The sequence below is a fragment of the Canis lupus genome, chromosome 5 (assembly GCF_011100685.1).
Source record: "Canis lupus familiaris isolate Mischka breed German Shepherd chromosome 5, alternate assembly UU_Cfam_GSD_1.0, whole genome shotgun sequence".
NCBI classification, from domain to species: domain Eukaryota; kingdom Metazoa; phylum Chordata; class Mammalia; order Carnivora; family Canidae; genus Canis; species Canis lupus.
The window spans coordinates 77,494,855-77,513,531 of record NC_049226.1 but is presented as its reverse complement, the minus strand read 5'-3'; the positions used below and the strand labels follow the sequence as shown (position 1 = coordinate 77,513,531).

Here is an 18,677-nt window from a genome sequence, read left to right as displayed (position 1 = left end):
ACATAATTGCAGTTGTTTTTTTTTTTTAAGATTTTATTTGTTTATTTATTTATGAGAGACACACACACACACAGAGGCAGAGACACAGGCAGAGGGAGAAGCAGGCTCCATGCAGGGAGCCTGACGTGGGACTCAATCTCGGATCTCCAGGATCACACCCTGGGCTGAAGGCAGCACTAAATCGCTGAGCCACCCGGGCTGCCCTACAGTTGGTTTTTATAAATATTTCACACAATCTTAAAAAAGAATATAGACTCTCTAGTGATTGAGTGTGACAGATTATCTGTCTATGTGTTTGTGCTAGATCAAGCTTATTGATTATATATTGTTTAAATCTTTTACAGCCTTACTAATTATTTGTATAACACTTTCTGATAGAATTTTATCAAAATAATCCATTTTTGTATTTCTCCCTGTAATTATGTCCATTTTTTATTCATGTATTTCAAAGCTATATTAATAGGTGCATATAAATTCATAACTTACATTTATCCTTGGTATATTATTCCTTTTTTTAATAATATACTGTGTTTTTTAATCCCTGTATATGCTTTCTAATTTAAATTCTGTTTTGATAGTAATATTGCTACATCAGCTTCCTTTTAGTTATCATTTGCTTGGTATGTCTTTTCATTCCTTTATTTTCAGATTTATGTGTGTGTTAATTTGTTTTGTGTGTCAACTTAAAATCTCTTTTAAGTCGCAGGTGACTGGATTTTTAAAAATCTAATGATAGACTCTGTCTTTTAATTTTCAAGTATATTAGTTTCCTATTGCTGTTGTAACAAATTTATTATCTTATAGTTCTGGAGGACATTAGTCTAAAATGTGTCTGTAAGGCTATATAATTTTTGCAACTCTGAAGAAGAATATAATTCCTTGCTTTTTATAGCTTTTGAAGGCCACCTACATTCCTTGGCTTGTGGGCCCTTCCTCTGTCTTCAAAGCCAACAGTATACCATCTTCCCTACTCCCTGACTTCTGCTTCCATCCTTATATCTCTGACTGTGACCCTCTTGCCTCTTTAATGTAAGGACTTCTGTTACTATATTAGCACTATCCCAGTACCTCAGGATAATCTGTTCATTTCAAAATCTTTAGTCAAATCTGAAAGTCCCCTTTGACATGTCAAGCAACATGTTCACAGATGCCAGGGATTAGACTATGGACATCTTTAAAAAAAAGATTTTATTATTTATTTATTCAGAGAGAGAGAGAGAGAGAGAAAGAGGCAGAGTCACAGGCAGAGGGAGAAGCAGGCTCCATGCAGGGAGTCTGACATGGGACTCAATCCGGGTCTCCAGGATCACACCCCAGGCTGCACGCGGCGCTAAACCACTGTGCCACCGGGGCTGCCCGACCATGGACATCTTTGAAGGCTCATTATTCAACTACCATATCAAGACCTCTTAAAACGTTTTATGATTATTGATGTAGATGAGCTCACTTCTGTCCTATCATTTCCCATATACTGTGCTGGTTTTTTTTTTTTTTTTCATTCTCTATTTCTTTTTCTGCTTTGTATTGATTGATCAATTTTCTCCAAGTCCTACTCCAGCCGCTATTACCTCTCAGGCATTTTTTTCTATACTCATTTGAAAGCTATTGATTTTATTTTATTAAGTAGCTCTATTTACATTGTTAAGAAATAAATAATTTTTCTCTAACAATAATGAAAGAATCTTGGTCCTCCTCAAGAGTAAGACAAGGACTCCATCACACATTTTTTATCCCTTGGCCTTTCCCCACTTCATAATTTTTTGATTAGTGTGTAGAATGTTGGATCTTCTCTTCTTTGCCACAAAGTTGTTGATTTTTGTCAGTCAGTAATTAACTACTCATTAGTTACCAAAATCATTTGCTGATATTTCTTTATTCTTCTTTATTTTTTTATCTCTCTGCTTCCTTCTTGGTTTCTATTTCTTCTTGCTAAATTATATACTTCAGAATTCTGTTCTAGATAGAGATCTCATAGTTTATGTATATTTGTCTATATCTTGATTTCACCTTCACTCTTGCATGATAGTTTAGCTAAGTATGAAATTCTGTTTGACAGGTTTTTTTTTCCTTTGAAGCTTGATCTCTGGCATCAATCATTGCTGATAAAATTCCATTGTTAGTCAGATTATTGCTCCTTTATAATTTCTTTTTCTCACAAGGTGCTTTTAAGACTGTATTTTTATTCTTGATTTTTGTAGATTTCTCTTTAAATGCATCAGAAGATTTGACCCTTTTAAATACTGGAAAGTTTTTGCCATTATATCCTCAAATGTTTCTTCTTTGCCAGTACTTGTATTTCTTACTTTGAGAAAAATATACACACACATGCACACACACACGTTCCAGAGTTCTACATATCTATTTTTATTTCTCATCCATATTTTTCATCTCTTCATCTCTCTGTGCTGCCTCCTCAGTGGTATGCTCCAGTTTATAAATTCTGGCATTGATTTTGGCAAATTTAAAGTTTATCTCGTGTATTTAATTTTTTAGTTTAATTTCAGTGACTATATTTTTCAATTCCAAGATTTGTAATTGATTACTTATAGCCACTATTCTTGATTCATATCTGGTTTTGTTTCATAATTTTTGTTTTACATATATTATCCTACCCTGCCTCTTTGAGGATCTAAGAAACATTTTCTAATCAATTTCTCTTAGGTCTATAGATTGCTTGGGAATAAATTCATTAGCTGATTGTTTGTAGCTGCCCTTCTTAGCATTTGAAATTTTAAAAGATAGATTAATCTGGCATGAGGTATATTTTTTTCTCATTCTCAATAGTCTTGCTTCCCTGTCTAATATTTTCTTCATTTGCTGTTGCCCTGAACAACTATCACAAGCCCAGAATCAAGTATTGAGCTTTTTATTTTCCCATGAAGATATTGAAAAAAATCACAGACTAAGTCATTATACTTGACAGTGGTTTGATATGGGCATTTCTACATGACAGTCTGTACTTCACCACCACACTGGCACAAGTGTGTGTAGATTATTACCTTGGGAACATCACAGTATTTTTGACTTCTTTCAATCCCGGGAAGCTCTCTTGGCTGGGAACCCTGGCCCTTATCCCTTACTTCCTGCAGAACCTTTTTGGTTTTCATTTTTTCCCCCTCAAGTTCTCTTTACTGATTTTAAGGCCTAGAGCCCAGGAGATCTGTGGCTTCAGGACCCTCTTATTGCTTCTGTTCCTCTTCTGGTCCATACAGTGTTAATCTTGTTTTTTAGTATAACTATGACTGGTTCTTCCTTGTTTCAAAATTGTGTCTCTTTTTTCCTGTGTGTTAGAGTGAAGGACATGTTTTAAAGCTTGAACTCATTGATTTATAGTCAGTCTTCTTAACTAATTTTTATATTGCTTCATATGCTATCAGTGAGTCTTTACAAAAGGTGATGAATTGTGTCTTCATTTGGCATAAGGGAGCAAAGTTTTTATATCTTTGCCTTAGTATGAAAAATCTAGAAGACAAATTCACAAGAATAGGTAAATGAGAGAATAACATTCTAGTTTATCATGGTGGGCATCTTTCTTTAATACATAAATGTGTCATGTGTTAGCCATTCGTGCTTTTCCTGAGAGACATTCCAAGGAACATATTTAATGACTAGAGGTTATCAATGACAATAATATCAAGAGACTTACAGAAGAAAGGATTGTGCTTGACAGAGAGCTGTGGGCGTCTTACCCTGACTCTCACTCTTTTACTTTGGCAAAGCTAAGTGTGAAAACTCAGAAGGTAGGTTCCAGCAGTTTGTACTGATTATAAACCACACTGAAAAAAAGGAAAGCTATCAATTCAATGTTATATCAATTCAATATAATGATGGGTCAGCACCATCCCTGAATTTAGAACAACAGCTCTACTGATTTAATATGATTAGTTTGAATGTAAGCTAAAGCCAAAATGAAAGGAGGAGGTTTTGTTCCCTTGTTCTCCCTTAATAGCCATTAAAGGGCTATCTAGAAAATAAAAGAAAAATATATGAGTTTCTTACATGCTTTGTAAGACTTTCCATCTTCATTCTGCCAGTCCCAGCTTTTAATTAGCTTTAGCAAATTGTTTTTTCTAATTAATTATTATTCAGGCATACGGTTAATACTTGTCACCACAGAGGGAGATTAAGGTAAACTTTCTTTATATGGATCAGATGTAAGTTTTTTTCCCCAAATTCCACCTTCCCTCCTCCATAAAAATGTTTTTAAAGATTTAATTTATTTATTCATGAGAGACAGAGAGAGAGAGAGAGAGAGAGAGAGAGGCAGAGACACAAGTAGAGGGAGAAGCAGGCTCTGTGCAGGGAGCCTGACATGGGACTCAATCCTGGGTCTCCAGGATCATTCTCTGGGCTGATGGTGGCGCTAAACCACTGGGCCACTGGGACTGCCCCCTCCTCCATAAAAATATATCACCATCATCATCATCTACTCAACTGTTATGGACTAAACATTTATGTCCCTCCAGAATTCATATGTTGAAACCATAACCCCAAATATGATGATACAAGTAGGTGAAAGGTTTGGGAAGTAATTAGGTCATGAAGATAGCATCCTCATGAATGAGATTGGCACCCTCATAAAAGAGACCCCAGCGAGCTGTCACTTTTTTCCATCATGTGAGGACACAATGAGTAAAAGAGCTGTCTGCAACCTGGAGGAGGGCTTTCACCAGAATTTGACCATATTGACACTCTGATCTCAGACTTCCACTCTTCAGAACCAAGAGAAATACATTTCCGTTGTTTATAAACCACCCAGTCTATGGTATTCTGTTACAACAGCCTTAACTGACTAAGATACCAATTCACATCACTTTTAAGGGTTGACTATCATTGTCATTATCAACTAAAGGATTTATTCTGATTGTGTACTGAGAGAATACAATCATATTCAATAATAAGCTAGTATGAAATGAAATAAACACTTTTATATAATGAACAAAGACAGGAAGAGATGCAATCAGTAGTATGGCGTAAAGGTTTATTAATGGTATGAAATCCCCAACACACATATGTCAAGATTATATGATGTTTTTCAGGAAGAAAATCATACTCTTCCTTTTCTAAAAAATATTTATTTATTTATTTTTTAATTTATTTATGAGAGACAGAGAGAGAGAGAGAGAGAGGCAGAGACACAGGCAGAGGGAGAAGCAGGCTTCCCACAGGGAGCCTGATGTGGGACTCGATCCCAGGACTCCAGAATCACGCCCTGAGCCATAGGCAGATGCTCAACTGCTGAGCCACCCAGGTGTCCTAAACATACTCTTTCTTAGTCCCATTTCCTCTTCCCTGTCACAAGCAAAAAGACAGAGACTAGAGGGGCATATATGACATGGTAGAGCTCTCTGTAGGATGGCACTTGTGATTTGTCTCTTTTAGTGTCATTTATCATTAAATTATTTATGCAGCATTCAGATTCATAATTTTGAGAAAAAAAATCCCTCTCTGGGATGTTAGGACATTAAGTTGGGATGTGTCTCAGAGGAAAGGGCAACATTATCTGAGGGAAGGCATAGTCATGTGTCATACACAGTTGCCTAACATGGTAGTCACTCAACGTAGAGTTGTTTAGTATATGAGTGTTGCAGTAGCATTTCACACTATCAAGAGTAAGGGTGTTGTAGTCAGGCAGGTCTGGAATGAAGTCCTAACTCTACATGCACTAACTCGGGGAAAGTTATTTAGCCTTTCTAAGACTGATTCCTTCCCTTTAAATGGAAGTAATAATGGCATCTAGGAGATTAACCATGAGAATATATCTAGGAAGTGCCTTGTGAAAAATAAGCATTTGGCATTCAATAAATGCTAGCTTTGATGATTAATGTTATCAGACAAAAATATCTAGGTGAAATGACTTATGGAAAGAGTTAAATCTTTATGATATATATCTTAAGACCTTTTATAATTTTTTCTTAGATAAGAAAGAAAAATAAATAAGGTACGGAGAGGCCTTAAAGTTTCAAACTAACTGATCCATATAGTACAGAGCTCTTTGAAATGGGAGCTCTAATGCTGCCTTTTCCCCCCACTCTTCACTTGTTTCTCTAAATTTTTGACAGTGAAGCCATCCTGTAAAATAGAAAATATTTGTTTGAATGAAGGTATATATGTTCTTCCACATAAAAGAAAAGAAGTTTATTGGAAAATAGGTTACTATTTAGAAATTTCAAGTTCAATAGTTTTCTGATTCTCTATCTCCTTGGAGCTTATTTATTCATTTATTTGTGTAGATGCTCCCTGGAATCTGTGCCAATAATGTCTACGTGCTCAGGAGCTGTCCTCTTTCCTTTTACTAATTATCTTCAAGCTTTGTATTTGATCTGACATCTTTCACTGAGTTTTGAGAAGCCAATAATTTTCAGAAAGAACATTACAGTCTTTGTTCAAAGATACATTCTAGTAACCTGAAAAGATTGTTGGTACATATTACTTAAGAGCAATGTAAAATTACCTGTACCTTCCCCCTCTCATGCACCCAAACTCACCTGGCCTTAAAATTCTTATACAGACTTTTCCCCCCAACAAATGGGGACATTACGAGGTAGGGAAATTACTTGACCTCTAACAACTCTCAGCAGATCAGTGACCAAGCCCTTACTATTCAGTGTATTATGCCAAATTACTTTCCTATAAGAACAAGGAGAAAATCTGGACAAAATATGAAAAATTGTGAGTTTAAGGGCAACAAAGCCAATGACAAACAAAAAGAAATATATGCTCAGCATTTGTGACTTGTTTTCCCTATGTAGTCGCAACAGAGGTTAAAAAACTGAAAAGAGCATTCAGAAAACCCACTGGCCTATGAAGATAAAAATTGAAATCAAAGGGCACCTGGCTAGCTGAGTTGGTTAAACATCTGCCTTCGGCTCAGGTCATGATCCCACAGTCCTGGGATCAAGTTCTGCATTGGGCTCCCTGCCCAGTGGGGAGTCTGCTTCTCTCTCTGCCCTTCCCCCCTGTTCATGATCTCTCTCTCACACACACACACACTCTCTCTCTCTCTCTCTCAAATAAATAAAACCTTTTAAAAATTTGAAACAGGACTGGCTAGAGAGATAAAAATTGGAGAAGATTGGACTTGGTAAAACTCTTAGACTTTTGCTTAGGACTCTGATAAAGCTATACCCTGGAAACAAAAGTAAACTAGTACAGACCCTCATTTCAAATCATTTTAATCTCTACATGGATAAAGGACATCTAGAATTGCTAGTTCTCCCCACATCTTTCCAGAAGCAAATGTATATTACTCTCACCAAAGGAAGAAACCATTATTCTAAGCTTTAAAGTATTTTGTGTATCTGCTGTTTTTATATACAAAGTCCAACAGTTAATTTAAAAACAACCAGGCATACAAGGAGATAAGATACTGAATAGAAAACTGTGATATGCTTAATATGTTCAAGGAACTAAAAGGCAAGATTTAAAATTTTGGTAGAACTATGGAAAATATAGAAAAGAACAAATGGAACTCAAGGCCTGAAAAATACATTGAAATTAGGGACTCACTAGATGGGTTTAAGTGCTTATTGTTTTTTTTCCATTCACCCATTTATTTTATTTTTATTTATTTTTTAATAAATTTATTTTTTATTGGTGTTCAATTTAACCAACATACAGAATAACACCCAGTGCTCATCCTGTCAAGTGCCCCCGCCAGTGCCCATCACCCATTCACCCCCACCCCCCGCCCTCCTCCCCTTCTACCACCTCTAGTTCATTTCCCAGAGTCAGGAGTCTTTATGTTCTGTCTCCCTTTCTGATATTTCCCACCCATTTCTTCTCCCTTCCCTTATATTCCCTTTCACTTTTATTTATATTCCCCAAATGAATGAGAACATATAATGTTTGTCCTTCTCCGATTGACTTACTTCACTCAGCATAATACCCTCCAGTTCCATCCACATTGAAGCAAATGGTGGGTATTTGTCATTTCTAATGGCTGAGTAATATTCCATTGTATACATAAACCACATCTTCTTTATCCATTCATCTTTTGATGGGCACCGAGGCTCCTTCCACAGTTTGGCTATTATGGCCATTGCTGCTATAAATATCAGGGTGCAGGTGTCCCGGCATTTCATTGCATCTGTATCTTTGGGGTAAATCCCCAACAGTGCAATTGCTGGGTCGTAGGGCAGGTCTATTTTTAACTGTTTGAGGAACCTCCACACAGTTTTCCAGAGTGGCTGCACCAGTTCACATTCCCACCAACAGTGTAAGAGGGTTCCCTTTTCTCCGCATCCTCTCCAACATTTGTGGTTTCCTGCCTCGTTAATTTGCCCCATTCTCACTGGTGTGAGGTGGTATCTCATTGTGGTTTTGATTTGTAGTTCCCTGATGGCAAGTGATGCAGAACATTTTCTCATGTGCATGTTGGCCATGTCTATGTCTTCCTCTGTGAGATTTCTCTTCATGTCTTTTGCCCATTTCATGATTGGATTGTTTGTTTCTTTGGTGTTGAGTTTAATAAGTTCTTTATAGATCTTGGAAACTAGCCCTTTATCTGATACATCATTTGCAAATATCTTCTCCCATTCTGTAGGTTGTCTTTTAGTTTTGTTGACTGTATCCTTTGAATACAGATGAAGTGAGAATTGTGGAAGTGGGAGATAGGTCAGAAGAAACTACCCAAAATGAATAGGAAGAGTGATGAAAGGATGAAAAATGTAGAAGAGTTGGTCAAACAGACAAATACACACAGGGAGTATAGTTATTGGAGTACCAAGGGAGAGAAGAGAATGGAGCAGAAGATCATGGCTGTGATGTCAAGCCAGATTCAAAAGCATTATGAACGTAAAGTGAGAGAAATATAAAGAAAATCACATCTAGGCACATTAGAGTAAAACTTATTTAAGACCAGAGACTAGATATTAAAGTCAGCCAAAGACACAAAGACAGTTTACCTTAAAAAAGAATAATAGTAAACTGACTGCTGACTTCTCAGGCACTGCTGAGAGCAGGATACCATTATGAAATTAGGAGGAGTACCAGAGAGTCTTCATCCTGAAAGGCCCCTTCTCCCTCAGTACTCATCACATGGGTAGCAGATTGGAATATTCTCTGGGAAGTTTCACCAGCCACGAGGAAAGCAGAAATAAATTGATAGCTTGGCATCTAAAGTATCTGGTAGCCCTTGGCTGACTGCTACCTGAGCACATAATAGTTTTAGTGCTTCTTAAGTACTTAACTAAGGCATCAAGAAAACCTGTAATGTAGAAGCAATAAACCAGAAAACATAAAATTGAGAGCTTGGAGGAAACAAAGGCAATACAGTGAGAAGAAAGCTTAAAATAAAACAAAATGATCATTAGTAATCTCAAGAAAATAAAAGAAGAATTTGCATCCATGAACAAGAATAGTGATATTTTTTTAAAAGGAGCAATAAAAAATTTGGTCATAGAAGTTAAAAATATAATCACAGAAGATAAAATTTTGATAAAAGAATTGGAAAATAAAATTGAGAAGCTCTCAGAGAGTAGAACACCAGGAGAAAAGGCTAGAAACAAGGAGAGAAAGATTAGAAAATTAAGTGATCCAAATAAGTGTTTCCAGAAAGAACAGATTTTAAAATGGAGGTGAGGAGATTATACAAGAAATAATTCAAGGAATGTATTCAGAACCAACAAAGAGGAGTTTATGGAAAAGACTCATCAAATATGCTTCATAGTTGGTGAAAATAGGCCCCTATGAAAACACATCATTAAATTCCAGATGGAAAAATATTAGCGCTCAAAAACAAATCAGGAACCGGAGTGACATGAAATTTTTAGACAGCAACACTGGGGTGGAAAAAAAGACTTTTTGAAAGAAAATAAATCTTAGTCTTGAATTCATCATCCAGCCACAAGATTAATCAAGTGTGGAGGTAAAATAAAGACATTTCAGACAGGCAAGAGCTCAAAACATTTACCCTCCATGAATCCTTTCTTGGGAAGGTACTGAAAAATATTCTCTACCAAAGTGAGGAAAACCTGAGATCCAGGATACAGGAGCTCAGACACAGGAGAGAAGCTCAAGGAATACACAGGATGTGCTGTGAGGCATTCTTAGGATGCCAGCTGTATTGCAGGCCCGGAGAGCAGCCAGTCCAGACAGGAGTTGCAGAACAGATGACTCTGGGAGAGATTTGTCTCTAAGAAATTGGAGCTGATAGAAAATCTGATGTTTCTGAAAATACTGAGAGGAGATTTATCCCTTTGAGAATTTGGGGATGAGTCCATGATAGATACATTAAACAACAAAGACAAGACAATAATTTCTGGGAAAATAAAAGCTGTACACAAAATGAAATGTAATCATAGTATGCTTTTCATAGCTCAGCTGTGAATAGTATTTGCATGTGCATAATGGCATAGATTGTCACCAGAAAATAAGTTTTAACTATATTGGGAGGATGGGGGGAAGAAAGTGATGGAGAGAGAAAGTGGGAGAGAAGAGAGCTGTCATTTTCTTCTACAGAAAGTAAATTGATAATGCTCAAACTGAAAAATGAAGAAGTAGCAATAGATTCCTTCGGGAGAGGAAGGCAAAAACCAAAAGAAAATGCAAAAAGAATTGACAGTGGTTACCTCCATTGATGAATGAGGATGAAGAAGGGTGGGAGAGTGGGTTTAAGGGAGTACTGGTTTTCATGGGTTTTTTTTCCTAGAACCATTGACTTTGCAAATTATTTGTATGCATACATTTCATAAAAATAAAAATTTTAAACTTAAATCTTGCTGCAGAAAAGTATTATAGTGCTATTGCCATTTATGTAAGAAAAAGTAGTATGTATGCAAATGTGCTTTTTTTTTTAAGTCATAAAGAATCTCTGGAAAGATATGCAGAAAATTGCTTGGAGTGGCTGCCTCTCAGGAGGGCAGCTAGTGGCCATCAACAGACAGGGGTGGGGGGGACTCTTTTCCCTTATAGTCATTTGAATTTTACACTGTCTACCTGTATTATTTATTTACAAAGAAAAACTTCTAAGAAAGAAAGAAACTGAGAATGAAATGGAAGCAAGAGAGCAAACAAAGCTAAAATTACATGGGCTCAAAAGAGAATGCTCATATCCTTTTAGGATGAGTTCTTTCTTCAGTAAATATAAATGCATGTCTTCTTATTATGCAATTGACATTATCCTTGTAGAACAAATGGAGGAAGAAAAAAATCACTCACAATGCCACCACACATATAACCACTGTTAAATTTTCAGGTATATCTTCTGAAACGTCACTGTGTGTGTGTGTGTGTGTGTGTGTGTGTGTGTGTGTGTGTATTCCTACCCCCTCCAATGGGATAATACTACTTCATTACCAGCTATTTTCACTCAATAATGAAGTGTAGTCACTTTCAATATGAATTATTAAGGAATAGTCCTGTTCAGATCATTTCAGTGACTGATTTTATTGCATCACTTGGCTCCACTACAGTTGATTTAATTAGTCCCCTACTGATACATTGTCTCCAGGTTTACACGGCTGTAAACAGTGTTCCTGTCCTAATTGCTGATCACATTCCTCACTGTTTCCTTAGACTAGACTTCTAGAAATGCATTTGAGGGGTCATATGGCACAAACAAAACTAAAAGTCTTAATATATCTTAGGAAATTATCTCCCAGAAAATTTATATCAATTTATGTCCTGCCCCCCGTAGTGTTGAAGAATGTCACCCTCTCCCAGACCCTTGCCAGCATTTTGTTTGTTTTTGCCAAATCTGGCAGATAAAAAAGAGATGTTGTTAGTGTTTCTTTGGCTTACTGGTAAGATAATGATATGTAACCACAGGGGAGGAAGTGATTAATTCTTCTATAAAACTTAAAACATTCTTACGTAAAACATTTGAGTGGAGACTTGAAGGATAAGGAGGAGGAAACTAGGGAAATGGGTTATATGATTCCAGAGCGTAGCTAAGTACAGTGATAGTACAGTCCAGTACAGTGATGATGTATAGTAAACTTGGGAAGGGTTAAGTAAGCTGATATGGCTGAAGCCAAGGGTGCATGTTGGAAATTGACAGTGCCTAGGAAGTAAACCTGGAAAAATGCATCAGGGCCCTCTTCCAAAGAATTTGGAATAGATTCTCCAGACCAAAGGCTTCTGTCTGGTATACCAGTCTTGATTACAGGCTGCCATGTTTCAAACAGAAAAAGTGACAAATATCCACCATACATCCTGGAAAGTATATGTAAAGTTTGGTGTGTGTGTGTGTGTGTGTTTGTGTGTGTGCATTTTCTGTGGTAGGGTTCCATAGCATTCTCAAAGGTGATAAAGCATTCAATACCACTGGTCTAGACCTTGGAGGGCCCTCCAGTATCTTCAGCAGGAGACAAACAGGATCAGGCTTGTGAAGAAGAACCTGTCACTAAAGTAGATTGGGGAGGGCAGAAGCAGGAAGAACTGGATGTGAAGTTTTGATAGATAACATTAATAATACCCCCCATTTATTGAGCACTTACTCTATGGTAGACAAAGTGCTAGATGCTTGGCACCTAATTTATTTCATCTTCAACCAGCACATTTAACAGCCGAGGAAACTGAAATAGATTTTAAAATTAATCCTGGATCACCTGGCTACAAATGGCAGAATCCACAGTTGACCACCCAGTCATGTGACTTCAAAGCCCACTCTTTTATTAAACATTGCCCTCCACCAATGGAGGGCATCATTTCTTTCCTACTTCATTTCCTAATTCTCAGTTAATTACTTTAAGTAGCAAAGTGACTCACTTCAGGGAAAAGAATCAAATGAGTGGAGATACCATTTAGTAGAGGAAAGGGAGAAAGGCCTCAGGGACTGTTCATTGTTCTTGTTCCACAAAGAATTGATCGTCTGCTGAGATGATAGTATTAATCCAAAGAAATCCCTGGCTCTGCACATTGGTTCCTGTTGTTATTTGTGTCTTCTAATTCCATGGAAGGAAATTCTTGCAGATTCCAACTGGCAAACAAGTCATTTTGAAGAAAATGCACAGCATTTCTCCATGGTCATTAGCACTATGGAAGAGGAGGTCTTGCCCGCATATATTCACTCTCATTTATTGTTGAACTGACATGTGCAAACACTAGCAATCACTTCTGTCTTTCATGGCAAATATCAAATATACCATAAAGAAAGTTATAAAAGCTCTGACTGTATTACCTTGGGAGCTGAGTGCTGCCTAAGAAGGGCGCTGATGTGCTATTATCAAATAAAAAGCAAATGTTACCTTCAGACATTGAAGCCTCAGGGTGTCACGCTTATCACCAGTGGGCATGGAATTCAGAATTGCAGCAGATCACTATCTTTCCATCTTTCACAGTCCTGCGTACACGCATGAACTAACCTTCTGTACATGTTGTTCATGGGCAGCTCTAATGACTTGAGCTTTTTACCCCCAATTTACAGGAAAAAAAAAAAAAAAACACAGAGGCAGCTGTTGCTGACATGTTGATGGAAGGATTAGGAAAGCTCATTTTTATCATTCTTGGAACAAATATGTGATACCCTAAGGGTTCATCTGATCCACCAAGGATAGTCTCCCCACCTTTGTTTGTTTTGTTTTTTGTTTTGTTTCAGAGGTAATTTAGTGATTCATCAGTTGCATTTAACACCCAGTGCTCAGTACATCATGTGCCCTTCCTAATGCCCATCACTCAGTTACCCTCCCCCAGCTCCTCTTCTCCAGCAACCCTCAATTTGTTTTCTAAAGAGTCTCTTATGGTTTGTCTCCCTCTCTGTTTTCATCTTATTCTTTTTTCCCTTCCCCTATGTTCATTTGTTTTGTTTCTTAAATTCCACATAAGAGTGAAATCACATGATATTTGTCTTTCTCTGACTGACTTATTTCACTTAGCATTATACCCCCTAATTTCATTCACATCGTTGCGAATGACAATATTTCATTCTTTTTGATGGCTGGGTAATATTCCATTATATATATATGTACCACATCTTCTTTATCCATTAATCTGTTGATGGACATCTGGGCTCTTTCCATACTTTGGCTATTGTGGACATTTTTACTATAACGTTGGGGTGCATTTCCTCAAATCACTGTTTGTATACCTAATAGTGCAATTACTGGGTCATAGGATAGTTGTATTTTTAACTTTTTGAGGCACCTCCATACTGTCTTATAGAGTAAGCCCAGTCCCTTCTAAGGGCTCATCTGATCCAGCAAGGATAATCTCCCCAGCTTAAAATCAATAGACTAGGACCTTAATTCCATCTGCAAAATTCCTTCACAGTAGCACCTAAATTCATGTTTAATTAAATAACTGGGAGAAGATACCAGTACACCAGGAGATAGACATCTTGGGAGCCACCTTATAATTCTACCTATCAAAAACTCTAATAGGCTGCTTCTCTTCTGGCAAGAGTAGTGTCTCTTATATGCTTTCTTAGCATCCATCTTTATTTTCTCAGTTTTGTAATCTACTATTTTTTGCAAATATTGAGCCTATAATTATGTGTCATGTGGGGCATTTCATATTTTGGTGAAATGATGACAGTGGCCATAATTTATGAGGACTTACTATTTGTCAGACACTGCTCTGAGTTTCACATGCATCACCTCACTGAAGCATCACCATAATCCTTGCAGAAGGTACAGCAGTGTCACAAGCTCCAGATGAGAACAGGGAGCCTGGACATGGTTAAGTAACACACCCAAGATCCAAGAGTTGGAAAGCCCTGTGACTGGGACTCAAGCTCACATCCCTTTTTCTTCAGAGCCCTCCTTCCTAACCTATTTCCCTCCATTGTTGTCTTACTCTATTGTAGTTTTGAAAGGTTGTAGAGTGCCCTCCATAGCTATGATGATCATCATTCATCCATTCCTTCTTCCATCAGATCTGCCATATAATAACAGAAAATGTCAGATGTGCCAAGTCCTTCCTAGTAGCAAAGGACATCCCTTAAAGTCAAATAGCAAAAAAGACACAAGGGTGTAAGAGCACTTTAAAACTTGACTTTAAAACTTAACGAACAATGTGCCTTGTTCGTGGTTTCTGTGATATACTTTGTTGCCTGTTTTTATGCCAAACATTGATTAATAAGCTTCATCAAAAAGAAAACTCACCAATTCAGCCCTGGAGAGCAACTTTGTATCTTCTTTCCAGGGCAGCCAACCTGTGTCAGCAGGAATCAGAATAGAAATAGTACCCATCCATTGAAAACTAATGTCCCCTGACTTGAAATAGCACTTATGCTGGTGACATCCTATCTTCATTGTGAACAGAGGATTGACCTGTGTGCTATTGGCTAGCAGAGGAAAAATAAATGGTTATAACAAAGAGATGACATTGACAGAACCTCTTCTGAAAGGCTTTTGCTTTCTGATAAAAGGACAAAAATGGCATTGATTTATGTTTTAATTGTAAGCTGAGTCTCATAGATGAGTAAAACTATGTAGAGTGCTCCAAGGCCACTAATTTGGGGCCAACAGCTGAGATGATCTGGCTTAGAACTTTATTTTCTCTTTTAGCTGCCCCCATTTGTCCTAACAGCAGATAGATATGAACTCCAGGCCTGCAATTCCCAAAGAAATTGAAATGCCAAGTTAGGTGCTCACTTCTGTGTTTGAATGGAGTAGATTCTTTACCTTCCAACTGAGATCCAGGGCAGTTGGGGGAAGACCCTAAGGATCTGCCAGTAGACTTAACCATCAGCATGACTTTAGCAGCAGACAGCTAGTGATTTACCACACCCATTCATTCCCTTTTACTCTTGGACTCAGAGCCAGATGACATTTCTCAGCCTTATTTGCAGTTAAGCATGGCCATGTGACTGAGTTCTGGACAGTGGAAGTGGCAGAAATTATGTGTAACACTGCCAGGGTTGGTACATAAAGTTTCAGCATGTAGCCCTCCACCCTCTTTCTTCTCTTCTTGGCCATCTGGATGTCAGGGTCTAGAACGCTCTGATGCTGCAAGCTAATCACGTCACAACCAAAAGATTTCAGTATCTTCTGCTTTGGAGAAGCATCTCATTCTTTAGGTTTCCTGAAGCACCTTTACCCCAGCCTCCTCTGACTCACATTTTCATTGTTTACATGTAAAGGCAAGAACATAATAGATGTGTTTAAAAGTGACTTGCACACAGTGAAGAAAGAATTAGTGAATGGGAAGATAGCTCAAAACATCCAAAATGGGGCACCTGGGTGGCTCAGTGGTTGAGCATCTGCCCTTGGCTCAGGTCATGATCCTGGGATCCTGGGATTGAGTCCTGCCTCAGGCTCCCTGCAGAGCCTCTGCCTTTGTCTCTGCCGATGTCTCTGCCTCTCTCTGTGTGTCTCTAATAAATAAATAAATAAATAAATAAATAAATAAATAAATAAATAAAATCTTTAAAAAAAAAAGAAAATTGAGTTTTCCTGCATCAAAGGCAAATACATTAATTCATTTATAAAATATTTATTAAGTACCTACTATGCACCAGACATAGTTATAGGTACTGGGAGTTATATCAGTGAGCAACAACAAGAACAGAAAACATAAACATCCCTTCTATGGAGAACTTATATCCTAGCACAAGGAGACAAACAGACATGATAAAGACGGTAAGTGCTAAGGGAAAGAAAAATAGAACAGGGTAAAAGGGATCGGGACTACTGAAGGTTTACAATTTACTGCAGGTTTACAATTTAAAATGTGATAGGCAGAGTAGGCTTCATTGAGAAGTATCATTTGACCAAAGACCTAAGGGAAGGAAGAATGAGCTATATCATTTCTAACTCTATAATTTAGTCCTGTCATATATTTCAAAATAAATTTGGCATTTTAGCAAACAAAGTTCCATTGATTATTATGAAATAACAAATCAAGACTTCTTGTATTGTGTTTATTAATGAGAGCTGTTCATCCTCACTATAACACCATAGAAACTGTGCCCTTGAAAAACATTTGTTTTAAAAATTACAAATTCCAGGAAGGATGTTGTATCTCCTGTTGGTATCCCAGAATTTGTAGATTAGAGTAGATCATTAGTATATTCTTGTTGGAGAACTGGACTGTCATCCTGAGAAAGAGATGTAAAGAATCTTCGCAGAGCATTCAAAAGTAGAATTGTAGGTTTGCTTTTCAGAATCAGATTGCTTTTTGGAAAAAAGAAAAGCCAAAAAACACCCAGCTGCTTTGATTCAAAAAAACAATGTTTGTCTCTGATGTGGAGTTCTGCAGTGCCAGCCATTTGAAGTGTAGAGGACTTTGACATGTGCAGAATGAAAAGCCAAGAATATCTTTGCTCTTAACTTGTGGTCTTGTGTTGCAGGCACACAAAAAGTCTCTGTGGATGATTGAACCCAAAGAAGGCATGGTTCCCCCGGAGACCAATGTTCAGCTGACCCTGACAGCAAAACTGAACGACATACTGACATTTAAAGACACGGTCATTTTGGATATAGAGAATAGCAACACTTACCGAATCCCTGTCCAGGCTTCAGGAATTGGCTCCACCATTGTCTCAGATAAGCCCTTTGCTCCAGAACTCAACTTGGGAGCACGTTTTAGGTAGGGAGACATCCTGGGCTGATTCTTCTAGACACTACAGATGTTGCATTCACTGAGCATCACCTCTACTTTGAGAAATTATTTTTAGTAAATAGAACTTGCGTCTTCAGCATCATCTCCCTTTTATTGTCTTCATTTTCCCTTCAAATGGGTACATCAGCCCCAAGAAGACATTTACTAGGCACAGGGTAGTGGAGTCCTCCAAACTGTGTCCCTCCACACTAGAGAAGAAACTTATAGAAGTGCATTTTTTCCCCAAACAGGCAGTGGCTTCTTTGTAACAAATTTAGAATCTCAACCATGATTTCTCCTCTTTAATTCCAGTGTACTGCTAATTCCTCTCCATGAATGTAGAAAGTACAGATGCACCTTGGTGGTGACCTAAGTAGAGTATAACTTAGCAGGTTAAAAATGTATTGTTTATTATCAGGTATTGCAAGGTCAGTACATTTTTTGGTATTATGTCCTCTGCTTGTCTGTCTCCCTACCAAAGCTTCAACATTTGAGATGGTTGCAATTGACTCCACATGAAAAGCTAAAGAATCTCAATATTTAAAGAAAAGGTGGTACAGTATAGATATCTTTGAGCAGAACAGTCTAAATGAGGCTCTGAAAATGTATGAAATCTGAATGCTAAAAGTGGAGGATATATATGGGGGTTTACTCCTGGTTCCTCAGAAGAGTCACATGGCTGCCACTAGTCAACTCTCAGGGGCCAGTTGAATTTGGCTTATCTGTTGCAACACTGTGAATAGATCTCAGAGGGATGCTCCTGCCTTCTGGTGTAACAAGCCTTGACACCAAGATGGACACACTATACTTAGGAAGATGTTCCTGATAAAAATCAGTGAGAAGCCCTCCCCAAAAGCCCATCCACACCTCCTTCCCTCTGCTCCATTTACAACACATGATGTTTTCTTGAAAATACATTAACCAATAGGCTTTAAGTAACAGGTGTGTCAGATAGTTGGAATTGCATGTGTTTTCAGAGAAGCATCCAATTACAGTTTTTGTAAGTCAACTAGATATGAAAATGCTCTTCTCCACCCATCTATTGGTCATAAGCTAGGGCATTTGTCATGGCATACCATGCTTCTATTTCCAAATCCCTTGTTAAGTGCACTCAAATATAATTATAGAAAACAATATACGGCAAGCCAGACTTAATTACATGTTCTCCATAGTCTACAAATAGTGTCAAATAG

At 37.6% G+C, this 18,677-nt stretch overlaps 1 protein-coding gene across 6 annotated transcripts in view; it reads left to right on the top strand.

Annotated features, from left to right (window-relative positions):
* HYDIN (HYDIN axonemal central pair apparatus protein) overlaps positions 1-18,677 on the top strand; it is a 389,826-nt gene that overhangs the window by 192,670 nt on the left and 178,479 nt on the right. For all 6 annotated transcript variants that reach the window (XM_038538390.1, XM_038538392.1, XM_038538391.1 and 3 more), the window contains one exon: positions 17,234-17,472. In XM_038538390.1, the coding sequence (XP_038394318.1) occupies positions 17,234-17,472 (239 nt within the window). The remainder of the gene's footprint in view (positions 1-17,233; positions 17,473-18,677) is intronic.